Source organism: Bubalus kerabau, chromosome 8 (genome assembly GCF_029407905.1).
Source record: "Bubalus kerabau isolate K-KA32 ecotype Philippines breed swamp buffalo chromosome 8, PCC_UOA_SB_1v2, whole genome shotgun sequence".
Taxonomy (NCBI): domain Eukaryota; kingdom Metazoa; phylum Chordata; class Mammalia; order Artiodactyla; family Bovidae; genus Bubalus; species Bubalus kerabau.
In genome coordinates, this window is record NC_073631.1 from 13421636 (window position 1) to 13434902 (window position 13267).

General features: G+C 39.7%; 1 protein-coding gene and 1 pseudogene across 1 annotated transcript in view; one reads left to right on the forward strand and one right to left on the reverse strand.

Moving 5' to 3' along the window:
- HEPACAM2 (HEPACAM family member 2) overlaps positions 1-13267 on the reverse strand; it is a 48033-nt gene that overhangs the window by 18937 nt on the left and 15829 nt on the right. The window contains exon 4 of the mRNA XM_055589443.1: positions 332-628. Within this exon, the coding sequence (XP_055445418.1) occupies positions 332-628 (297 nt within the window). The remainder of the gene's footprint in view (positions 1-331; positions 629-13267) is intronic.
- On the forward strand, positions 4882-6587 carry LOC129658493 (ubiquitin-conjugating enzyme E2 variant 1-like; annotated as a pseudogene).

Here is a 13267-nt window from a genome sequence, read left to right on the forward strand (position 1 = left end):
TATATAAACTTTTATAAATGAGTAATCTGCTTCTCTTTTATTCCTGTTTGTAAAATCAGGAAAGCAAGAATGCACATTTAGAAGGATTGTACTGAATTCTCTTTTTTTTCATAGCCCTTCAGAGCTAGCAACTGATTTCTCTCTCCACTCTTCTTTGGGTTTTTTTTCTTTGACTGTTAGAAACCATGGCTTAGTTAACTCAAAAAAGAGTTTCCTAGAATATATGATACACACAATGATATTCTCTTCCATGCAAGTATAAAATAGGAGCAGAGCAAGGCTAACATGCATTTGGGTTTCATCGGATCCCTGCCTTTTACGTTCCACTTACCTACAGAAGTGATGATGATGGTGAAGTGAGTTTCATCTCGCCTTCCAGTTATGTTGTTGTAAGCACAGCACATATAGTCAGTTGTCTTCTGGGCTATTTTCTCGGATGCAACTTCCAAGCGAGGCCCATGCTTAATGACATATGTGGCATTGTTTGTCCTCTGGATCCAGGAGTAGGTGTTGGGAGGATAAGAGTCAGCAGAACAATCAAACAAGATAGCTTCTCCAATATCCACAGTGAACACTTCCCCTACTTTTAGTCCTCTATCAGAATTGACTCGAAGTCCATAAGGTCCATCTGCATTAATTAAAAAGAGAAATAAAGGGGTGATATAAATAATCACAATGTAGTTATTGAGTTTGGGAGAGTTTAGCACCATTTTATTTTCATGAAAGTCTTCATGTTAAACTCGGGCAATTAGGTCCTCATTTAGACTCCTAGTAAACGGTAAGGACCTAAAAGTGTTTTATTCTGATATCCATGGAAAAGGAAGTCATTTGAGATGTGATTGAACTTGTCTGAAACAGTGAAAGCCTTGAAACTTAGGATGTAATTTTACAGACACTGTTATCATAATTGTGGTGCTAAGCTTTTGAATCATGTATAGATAAATCTATAAGCTTGTTAGACAAATTCCATTTTTCTGAAACTGCAGCTGTACTTAAGAGTAATTTTAAAATAGATTATGGCTACTACTTTCTCTTTGACAACTTTTCTTTGAGCTTATTTATTTTTCTTCTAAGTGCTGGGACAGTTGATGCAAATGTTTAAAAGTTACATAGTTTTACATGCAGCACAAATTTATGCAAAAAAGTACAGGAGTGTTCCATATTTTCATGACATTTTAAGAGTTTAAAAAAATTTAAAAATTCCTCCCCACAAGCTAAGTTTAGATTCCATTTGGAAAAAAATACATCTTCATTATCATCAATAAACTACTTAATCATGGCTGTCCCATGGTGTTTTTTCCTTACATAGCAATATTCCTGGAGCAGGTTGCTATTTCTATGGCACCAGATTGTCTGCAGATTAAGACACATTTTCCATTGATTTCTTCAGAGAACAAATAAGAGAGATTAAAAAAAATATTCCCCAGCTAGACAGGTTTTTCTCATTCAGTTATATCCTGACTTATATTCTAAAAACTTTAAGGTTTAGGTATTACTGTGCTCATAATTTAGCTGATCATGACCAGTATTTGTTGGCTATTTGCCATCTGAAAGCACTTTAAGTACTTATGCAGACAACCACATTTAATCTTTAAAGCAACCATATGAGGTAGTTGTTAGTCCCATTATAAGGTGAAGGAAGAGGTATTTAAAAAAGTAATTTTCCCATGGTCACAAAGCTATTAAATAGCAGACCTAGGATTCTAAAATATATGCATTTAGTTATTCATATTACCTCTCCAAAAAAACCTGCAAAGTTGTGTAACTTTCTTTTTCAAAACAGTGTCTGTTTTCCTAACTGTATTATTTGTTGTACAATAAATAATTGTCTAATTCCATATTATTTCTGTACTCAGTTAATCAAGTAGTCAATCAAAAAATACTTATTTGAGAGATACTAAGTGCTCCATAATATATTTAATATGTGAGTGATAAAAAATGTATAAGACACAGTTCCTACTCTCAAGGGATTTATAAACTGGATAAGGCTATTGCTCAGAAATAACCTAATCTCAAACGTGCTGATTTTAAAAAAAGTAACACCTGTTCATCTCTCATTGTGTGGAATAATACAATGTGATGATTAGACAGCAGGATATCTAGATTAAATTCTGACTTTTTCAACGATTAGCAAAATGTTCTTCAAAAGCCACTTAAGCTTTTGGGGTCTCACTTCCCTCACCTTTGCTATAAAAAGATTGACTAGATGACTGGCTGCCAGTCTTGCTGTCTTTGAAACGCCATGATTCATGCCAGGCTTGTTACTTTGGATACTGGCAAGTCAACCTCAAATTTGCCAATTCCCAGAGTGGTTCTCCATTATATCAGCATTTTCCGACCAACCTACCAACTGGGGAGACAAATTTCCTAAGATACAACAGAAACTGAAGGTACATAGCAATAAATTATATTTAGCTGGAGGACATACACTTTACACATATCTGCTTCCTAAAGACACAGAGGCATCCGAAGGAAACCTATAGATTTATATTAATATATATATACATGAGGTGATCCTGCTTTTAGAAAGCAAACATAGAAGTACCTTCAATTCAAAGTAATCAGGAACTGGAGATGGAGGATTCAAGTGCAGATAAATGAATGCTCCGTTCCTGGGACTGTACTAGAACTCATACTGTTTTCTCATTTCATGCTGTGATACAGTCTCAGGGGAAAATCTCTGTTTTAGAATTGTGTGTTGCAAAACCACTGAATAGTTAGTTGTGTAATGGGGATGAAAAGTTGTTTTCATTCATTCAACCAAAATCAATACCGAGATACTACTGCATGCACGATACTGTTCTAGGCACTGTGAGGAGAGCTGAGGTGTTAGGTGCTGTATACATGGTTTCTGCTGCTATTATCTCAGCTCCAGTGCAGCAGCAGGGTCCCCTCAAGTTGACAGCACTGATAGACTATTAGGGAAGCAAAGGTCACTGTCTGGTGGACACTGGTTATGGTTCTCATCATAGGAAATCAATGAGAGGAATCAACAGAGGTTTGGAGTAGCAGAAGACCCCAGTCTGTCACAAAGACTGAAGCCTGAGAGCATTTCTGAGAGCAGAGCAAGGCAGGCTTGAAAAAGAGAAGTGTGGTCACTCACTACAAGTTTCTGTCTTTCTACTTGTTTTCAGGGTTTATAGACTATGAGTATAAAAACAAGTCGTTTGAGAACACACATGATGATGATAAATATTGCTTTCAAAGTTTGCTGACATTACTCAAAACTTCTCTGGGACCTTTCCATTTGGAATCACTTTAGGGCTGTTTCCCTGGTGGTTCATGTAGCAGAGTCCACCTGCAATGCAGGAGACCTGAGTTCGATCCTGGGATCGGGAAGATCCCTTGCAGAAGTCAATGGCAACCTACTCCAGTATTCCTGCCTGCAGAATTCCGCGGACAGAGGAGCCTGGCGGGTTACAGTTAATGGGGTCGCAAAGAGTCAGACATGACTGAACGACTAATACTTCCACTTTCTCACAACATAATGGCATATTCTTAAAAGCAGTAATTCTTCCATTTTGGAGAATGGGTTTGATTTGCAGAGGAAGCCCACAGTAATTTAAAGTGAAGACTGGTGAATAAGGTTGATTATCTAATTTAATAATCACTCTAGTTTCAAGTAAAACATGTTTCTAAAGAAGGGAATCTGATTGTCCTTATTCATCTTCCCTATACTCATTTTTATTTTGATTTTGCTACTTCCTCATTTATTGGATTTCATGATTAGCATAATCTTTTCTCTTCTGTCTGTCTTAATTATCTGCTATATCTGGCTCCTCAGAGTTAGCATCAACTATCTCAAACTTCCTCAGTTCCCATACAAGCACCTATTTCAGTTCTCAGAACCTAACACTTTGATGAATTTAAGTTCCTTGCTTCTGATATGATTCATTAGAATTCAGCATATTTTACCTGATTTTGTAAGAAATACATTTCACTGCAGAAAATCCTAAAATTCCAGAGAGGCATGAAGATGAAAACTCATTTGTTTTCATCTCAGAGAACAAACGTCCATATTTCAGGGTATGATCTTTAAGTCTTTTTCCTTTCTTTTTTTTAAAAATTATTTATTTATTCTTTTTGGCCCCAGTGGGTCTTTGCTGCTGCACATGGGCTTTCTTTAGTTGCGATGGGTGGGAGCTACTCTCTAGTTGTGGTGCACAGGCTTCTCGTTTCGGTGGCTTCTCTTGTTGCGGAGCTCGGGCTCAAGGGAGTGGGCTTCAGTGGTTGTGGCAAAGGGGCTTAGTTGCTCCGTGGCATGTGGGATCTTCCTGGACCAGGGATCAAACCTGTGTCTCCTGCATTGGCAGACAGATTCTTAAGCAGGAAAGTCCTAAGTCTTCTTTCTTTACCCACCGTCTCTCTCTCTCTCACGCACACAGATGGACTGATCTATCACATTCTACATACTGCTTACAATCTACTTTCTTCTGACTACTTGATGATGCTATTTCCTTCTTCATTACCACGTCAAGCTGACCATCGTTTACTTTGAAATGCAGCCTAGCATATTATTCATGGCATGAGCAATCCAACTGAGGATATTTGGAGTGATTCAACCAGTGTGGCCTCTGACATTGAAGATAAAAACAGATGGATAGTTCTATTTTGACTGTGGTTCAGTTTCTTGCCCTTGGCAGAGAACTCTCAATAGAAATGAACCCTTTGCCTCAGGCATGGGTGTTTACTAAGTGACTTGTAAAATCATATATCATCTGTTCTGTTTAACAATTTATGGCTGGGTGGGAACAGAACCTAAATTTCCATCTTGATGCTGCTTGCCATCCTGTTTGGGAGCAGATGGTAAGTATTTACTGTGAATGACCCTTTTTTCTTTCCTATTTATCACTTAGAGCACTTCCCCATGAGCAGTGCCATATGTCGTACACAACATGCAGTGGTTACTGGGTTATAATTTACAGCACAGATGGGCATGCACATTTCGTGAACTGCAAGTAGATACCTGCCTGTATTACTGGCTTGACACTGTATTCCACCAAGGCCAACACCAGGTTATGACATCATAACCTCAACGATACACTGTCACTCCTGACTTTGTTATACTTTTTTTCTGCCAAAATAAAAAGCAATTCCTGTTTTTGTGAAGGAAATTGTCACAGAAACAGCACCTCAAGAAAACAGAAGAGGTGATTCATGCTGAAATTCTAAATTATGATGTGGGCCTCTATGGGGGAATATTGAAATATCACACTTACTACATTATTGAGGAACTTTTCTAAAGGTCAGAAAAAACAAACAAAAGCAAATGGAGGGCAGCGTAAGGGCCCTGTTGAGAGGAAGGGCCCAGCCGTGCGGCGCTGCTAAACGGCCGGAGCAGGCAAGGAGTGAGACCAGAGCTATTCCGGAGGAGTCGGGGGCTGGTGGCTCTTTAGATGACATTGAGGGCTCCCCTAGAGGACGCAGAGGTATCCCCAAATAGATGAAGTCCTTTACTGGATGCTGGGTGTCTGAGCAGGGGGAGGAGCCTTGGGGATGTCCATTTGGCCCTGACTTCAGAGAAGCCCCTGAGGAAGAACGAGAGAAAGAAACAGGATCCTGAGGGGTGACTGAGAGGATGCCCCACTGGTTAAGGGGTCCGTTGTGATTTCTGCATAGATCTTAGAGGGTGGAACTGTGAAAAACCCACCAGAATCCTCAGGATGCTCGTGTTATGACAGGTTACTTCCTCCTGCCTTGGCCAGGATTGCAGGGCCTCAAAGAGTAGCCCTTGGCAGCCAGATCTTTCCTCTGATCCAGCATCCCACAGGCTACCCTGACAGTTAACCAAAAACGAAGTGCCAGAAGAGTAAGCCCGTTACATTTTAAATCCGCATATGTTGGAGCAGCCTCATACACACAGTCCTCTCATGAACATTTCACCACATGCGTGGTGGAGGTTACCATCTTCCGTTGCATTCAGGAGTGTTCCCCAGAAAAGAGCTGGAGCTGGCAGATGAGAACCTGGAGCCTCTTAGCTGGTCTCATTCCCGTGTCTCACCGTGTGAGCATCTCGTGCTAGTTGTAGGTTCCGTCACCAGCCCTGGTTTAGTCGTCACTTCACTGGTAACAAACCACGTGCCCCTTCCTTCTGGTTGTGCTCATCAATCTAGATAGTTGTGTAAGCAGCAAGCTTGAGGTACGACAACTTACAGCAGTTTTTTGCATGAAAAAAGTCCCTCGCAATTTCTGACTGTTGGAAGAACTCGAAGAAGGCCAGAAAGGAGTAGGAGATGGCCCAGTTAGCTGGGGTCTATAAGATGATGAAGACACGACACAAGATGGACAGGGATGATAATTGGGCCTCCAAGAACAATTTATGAAAACCGAATATACAAACTTAAACTAGAATGTGTACCTAAATACCCAGAAGCACCCCCTCTCTTTATAAGATTTGTAACAAAAATTAATATGAATGGAGTTAACAGTTCTAATGGAGTGGTGGACCCAAGAGCCATATCAGTGTTAGCAAAATGGCAGAATTTTATAGCGTCAAAGTTGTCCTGCAAGAACTTCAGTGTCTAATGATGTCTAAAGAAAATATGAAACTCCCTCAGCTGCCTGAAGGACAGTGTTACAGCAATTAATCAAAAAGAAAACCACAGGCCCTCCGCTGCCCCCCATTCGATTTAAGCAGTCTTCATTTTCCACAGTAGTAAATTTTCTAGATACATCTTGTAGACTTCAAAGTACTGGAAAGAAAGCTCCCATTCAAAGGCAGTTTATTTTAAGATACTGTTCAGTTCAGTCACTCAGTCATGTCCAACTCTTTGTGACCCCATGGACTGCAGCATGCCAGGCCTCCCCATCCATCACCAACTCCCAGAGCTTACTCAAACTCATGTCCATTGAGTCAGTGATGCCATCGAACCATCTCATCCTCTGTTGTCCCCTTCTCCTCCTGCCTTCAATCTTTCCCAGCATCAGGGTCTTTTCCAACAAGTGAGTTCTTTGCATCAGATGGCCAAAGTATTGGAGTTTCAGCTTCAGCATCAGTCCTTCCAATGAATATTCAGAACCGATTTCCTTTAGGATGGGCTGGTTGAATCTTCTTGCTGTCCATGGGACTCTCAAGAGTCTTCTCCAACACCACAGTTCAAAAGCATCAATTCTTTGGTGTTCAGCTTTCTTTATGGTCCATCTCTCACATCGATACATAATAACTGGAAAAACTGTAGTTTTGACTAGATGGATCTTTGTTGGCAAAGTAATGTCTCTGCTTTTGAATATTCTATCTAGGTTGGTCATAACTTTTCTTCCAAGGAGCATCTTTTAATTTCATGGCTGCAATCACCATCTGCAGTAATTTTGGAGCCCCCCCAAAATAAAGTCTGTCACTGCTTCCATTGTTTCCCCATCTATTTGCCATGAAGTGATGGGACCAGATGCCATGATCTTAATTTTCTGAATGTTGAGTTTTAAGACAACTTTTTCACTCTCCTCTTTCACTGTCATCAAGAGGCTCTTTAGTTCCTCTTCACTTTCTGCCATAAGGGTGGTGTCATCTGCATATTGGAGGTTATTGATATTTCTCCCGGCAATCTTGATTCCAGCTTGTGCTTCAGTCAGTCCAGCATTTTGTATGATGTACTCTGCATATAAGTTAAATAAGCAGGGTGACAATATACAGCCTTGACATACTCCTTTCCCGATTTGGAACCAGTCTGTTGTTCCGTGTCCAGTTCTAACTGTTGCTTCCTGACCCACATATAGGTTTCTCAAGAGGCAGGTCAGGTGGTCTGGTATTCCCATCTCTTTCAGAATTTTCCACAGTTTATTGTGATCCACACAGTCAAAGGCTTTGGTATAGTCAATAAAGCAGAAGTAGATGTTTTTCTGGAACTCTCTCACTTTTTCGATGATCCAGCGGACAGTGGCAATTTGATCTCTGGTTCCTCTGCCTTTTCTAAATTCAGCTTGAACATCTGGAAATTCATGGTTTACATACTGTCGAAGCCTAGCCTGAAGGATTTTGAGCATAACTTGGCTAGCCTGTGAAATAAGCGCAGATGTATGGTAGTTTGAACAATCTTTGGCCTCTGTTGAGTTTTTAATCTGTGCCAAGTATTGCCTTAGGGATACAAAGGGATACAAAGGTGAATAACACAGAGCTCCTACTTTTTCCTGAGATGCTTATGAGTGGAAGAGGCTCATGGAAAGTGAGTTCTGGGGAGAGATGGGAATGGGGTGCTGAAGGTGCATAGCAAACCTCTTAGGGATGCTGAAGAGGTGAGATAAGATGGGGGGCAGGTGAGCCTTTCTGAAGAAGATGATATTGTGATGGTGTAAATAGGTGAAGGAAGGAAAGTGAGAACAGTTTCCATTAAATGATAAAGATTATAAGCATGTTGATGCCATATCAGTGAGATAAATGACAGATCTTCACCCAATATATTTTATTTAATTCTTAAAGACCCAAACCAAAAAGAAAACAAAAAGAAACAAGAAAATATGGCTAACATAGTGATTTTATGGAAAAAATAATGAACATGTGTTGTGTTTCTATATATTATATGATAGGTTGTTTTTCAGTCACTAAGTCTGACTGCAGCATGCCAGTCTCCTCTGTCCTTCACTATCTCCCAGCTGCTGCTGCTGCTAAGTCACTTCAGTTGGGTCCGACTCTGTGCAACCCCATAGACGGCAGCCCACCAGGCTCCTCTGTCCCTGGGATTCTCCAGGCAAGAGTACTGGAGTGGGGTGCCATTTCCTTCTCCAATGCATGAAAGTGAAAAGTGAAAGTGAAGTCACTCAGTCGTGTCCGACTCTTCACGACCCCATGGACTGTAGCCTACCAGGCTCGTCTGTCCATGGGATTTTCCAGGCAAGAGTACTGTAGTGGGTTGCCATTGCCTTCTCCGCTATCTCCCAGAGTTTGCTCAAATTCATATCCACTGAATCAGTGATGCTATCCAACCATCTCATCCTCTGCTGCTCCCTTCTCCTTTTGCCTTCAATCTTTCCAAGCAACAAGGTCTTTTCTAATGAGTTGGATCTTCGAGTCAGGTGGCCACGGTATTGGAGCTTCACCTCTAGCATCAGTCCTTCCAAGGAATATTCAGGGTTAATTTCCTTTAGGATTGACTAGTTTGATCTCCTTGCTGTGAAGAGAATCTCCAGAGTCTTCTCCAGGACCACAACTTGAAAGCATCAACTCTTCTGTGGTCAGCCTTCTTTATGGTCCAACTCTCACATCCATACATGATCTACTGGAAAAACCATAGCTTTGACTATATGGACCTTTGTTGGCAAAGTGATGACTCTGCCTTTTAGTATGTTGTCTAGGTTTGTCATAGTTTTCCTTCCAAGAAGCAAGCGTCTTTGGATTTCATGGCTGCAATCACTGTCCGAAGTAATGTTGGAGCCCAAGAAAAAAAATTTGTCACTGCTTCTACCTTTTCCCCTTTTATTTGCCATGACGTGATGGGACCAGATGCTGCTATCTTAGTTTTTTTTAATGTTGATTTTCAAGCCAGTTTTTTCACGTTCTGCTTTCACCCTAATCAAGAGGCTCTTTAGTACCTCTTCATTTTCTGCCATTAGAGTGGTATAATCAGTGTATCTGAGGTTGTTTGTATTTCTCCCAGCAATCTTGATTCCAGCTTGAGATTCATCCAGCCTGACATTTTGCATGATGTATACTGCATAGAAGTTAAATGAGCAGGGTGACAATATACAGCTTTGATGTATATTCCTTTCCTAATTTTGAACCAGTCTGTTGTTACATGTACAGTTCTAATTGTTGTTTCTTGACCCACATACAGGTTTCACAGGAGACAGGTAAGGTGGTCTGGTATTCCCATCTCTTTAAGAATTTTCCACAGTTTGTTGTGATTCACACACTCAAAGGCTTTAGTATAGTCAATGAAGCAGAAGTAGATATTTTTCAGGAATTCCCTGGCTTTCTCTGTGATTCAGCAAATGTTGGCAGTTTGGTCTCTGGTTCCTCTGCCTTTTCTAAACCCAGCTTATACATCTGGAAGTTCTCAGTTCATGTACTGCTGAAGCCTAGCCTGAAGGATTTTGAGCATAAACTGGCTAGGCTGTGAAATAAACACAGTTGTATGGTAGTTTGAACAATCTTTGGCACTTCACTTCTTTGGAACTGGAATGAAAACTGACCTTTTCTAGTCCGCTGGCTACTGCTGAATTTTTCAAATTTGCTGACATATTGCGTGCAGAACTTTAATATCATCTTTTAGAATTTTAAACAACTCAGCTGGAATTCCATTACCTCAACTAACTTTGTTTGCAGTATTGCTGCCTAAGGCCCACTTGACTTCACCTTCCAGGATGTCTGGCTCTAGGTGATGTGACCACATCATCGTGGTTATCTGGGTCATCAAGACCTTTTTCGTACAGTTCTGTGTATTCTTGCCACCTCTTCTTAATCTCTTCTGCTTCTGTTAGGTTCTTAACATTTCTGTTCTTTATTGTGCCCATCTTTGCATGGTATATTCCCTTGGTACCTCTAGTTTTCTTGAAGAGATCTCTAGTCTTTCCCATTTTACTGTTTCTTTGCATTGTTCATTTAAGAAGGCCTTCTTATCTCTCCTTGCTATTCTCTGGAACTCTGCATATCTTTTTTTTTTTTAATTGTATACCAGTTTATTGCAGTTGGGTATATCTTTCCCTTTCTTCCTGGCCTTTTGCTTTGCTTCTTCCCTCAGCTATTTGTAAAGCTTCAGACAACTACTTTGTCTTCTTGCATTTCTTTTCTTTGGGATGGTCTTGGTCACTGCCTCCTGTATAATGTTATGAACCTCCATCCATGGTTCTTCAGGCACTCTGTCTATCAGATCTAACCCCTTGAATCTGTTAGTCACCTCCAGTGTATAATAATAAGGGACTCCATACTTGAATGGCCTATTGGTTTTCCCTACTTTCTTCAATTTAAGCCTCAATTTTGCAATAAAGAGCTCATATCTGAGCCACAGTCAGTTCCTGGTCTTGTTTTTGCTAAATGTATAGAGCTTCTCCATCTTCGGCTGCAAAGAATATAATCAATCTGATTTCAGTATTGACCATCTAGTGATGTCCACGCATAGAGTCATGTCTTACGTTGTTGGAAGAGGGTGTTTGCTATGACTAGTGTGTTCTCTTGGAAAAATTCTTCTTAGCCTTTGTTCTGCTTCATTTTGTACTCCAAGGTCAAACTTGTCTGTTACTTCAGGTATCTCTTGACTTCCTACTTTTGCATTGCTATCCCCGATGGTGAAAACCACATCTTTTTTTGGTGCTAGTTCTAGATGTTGTAGGTCTTCATAGAACCATTAAACTCCAGATTTTTTAGCATCAATGGTTGGGGCATTGGATTACTTGGATTACATTTGATGACTTGAATTACTGTAATATTGAATGGTTTGCCTTGGAAACAAACCAAGGTCATTGTGTCATTTTTGAGATTGCACCCAAGTACTGCATTTCAGACTCTTTTGCTGACTATGAAGGCTACTCCATTTCTTCTAAGGGATTCTTGCCCACAGTAGTAGATATAATGGTCATCTGAATTAAATTCACTCATTCCTGTCCATTTTAGTTCACTGATTCCTAAGATGTCTGTGCTCAATCCTGCCATCTCCAGCTTGACCACATCCAGTTTACCTTGATTCATGCACCTACCATTCCAGGTTCCTATGCGATATTGTTCTTTATAGCACTGGAGTTTACTTTCACCACCAGACACGTCCACAACTGAGTGTTGTTTCTGCTTTCTCCCAGCTGCTTCATTTTTTTCTGGAGTTATTAGTAATTGCCTTCCACTCTTTCCCTAATAGCATATTGGACACCTTCCAACCTGGGGAGCTCATCCCCAGGGTCATATCTTTTTGCCTTTTCATATTGTTCATAGGATTCTCCCAACAAGAATAGCTGAATGGTTTCCCATTTCCTCCTCCATTGGACCACATTTTGTCAAAACTCTTCACTATGATCCATCCATCTTGGGTGGCCCTGCACAGCATGGCCCATAGGTTCAGTGAGTTATACATGCCCCTTTGCCATGACAAGGCTGTGAATTATGAAGGGGTATATGATAGGTAGTAAATTGCTTAGCGCAAAGAAGACCATGATATTTGATTTTTTTAATCAAATCAAACCATGAGTGAATGAGTGAATAAATGAATGAATGAGTGAATAAGTGAAGATCAAGAAGATGAGATGTTGACCCAGTGAAAATTTTTGCATTCAAATGCAAAAATAATCAAGAAGATGTTAACACTATTCACAATTACTACATAGTAAGAGTAAAAAAAAAATCTTTCTTAAATCATCTAGGTAATTCATCCTCACAATGTATAAGTGGAACTCATGGCAAAATTTTCTAAACATTCTTCTTTCAACTACCCACCATTAGTCTTTACTCAAGACAGGCATTTCTCTGTGAGGTTTGCATAGATTATGTCTAAAAAGAATGCAAGGAAGAAAGTTCAGTCTATAAATAAAAGATATGTTCTATAAAATCCGAACTTATTCACATGGGGATATTCTAATTCTTTCAAATAACACAGGAAAGGAAAGGAAATTTAGGAGTTTAAAGCCTTTATCAGTGATTATGGTTTTCCTTCCACTTAAATACTTTATACACTGTGTAACACCATTTTCTGTGATAATTATAAGATTAGGGCATGAACATGAACATGTACATGTTGAAAGAAAGATCTTATTCGATATTTTTACTTTGTCAGATTAAAGTAAACTATATAGCAAAACAAAAGTGTATTTCAAGATCATGCAAATGACATTTTCATGTATCTGTAATTGCTTATGAAATTTTCCCCAGGAATTTTTCATTTAAATTTATGGCTAAAGTTCAGAGATAGGTAAATAGATGGCAAGATAAAAAGGATTCATTTAAGGAAATATTTTCATGTAGAAAAATGAAATGTGTTAAATAATGGTAATTTCTGGGGAAGAAAGTTCTTTCCAAAGTATTCCTTCAGTATTCTCTTTGAAGGTATCTTCTAAATTACCCAGGTTTCCCATGATTTCTTGATGTCATGTTGCCAATTACATCAGCATAGTTTGGGCTCCAAATGAAAAGAAAAAAAAAGAGGAAAAGCAAAATAGCTAATATTATTGAGTTTTTCCTATGTGCCATTCACTGCCTTCTTTACACATAAAAATCTCACATAATCCCCGTTCCACTAGAGATAGGCTTTAGTCTTACACTGGGACAGTGTTGATAAGGAGAGGAGGAAACTGACGTATAGAGTAATGACGGCAGAACCAGAGGTTTAATGCAGGCAGTTTGAACTGACAGCTTAGA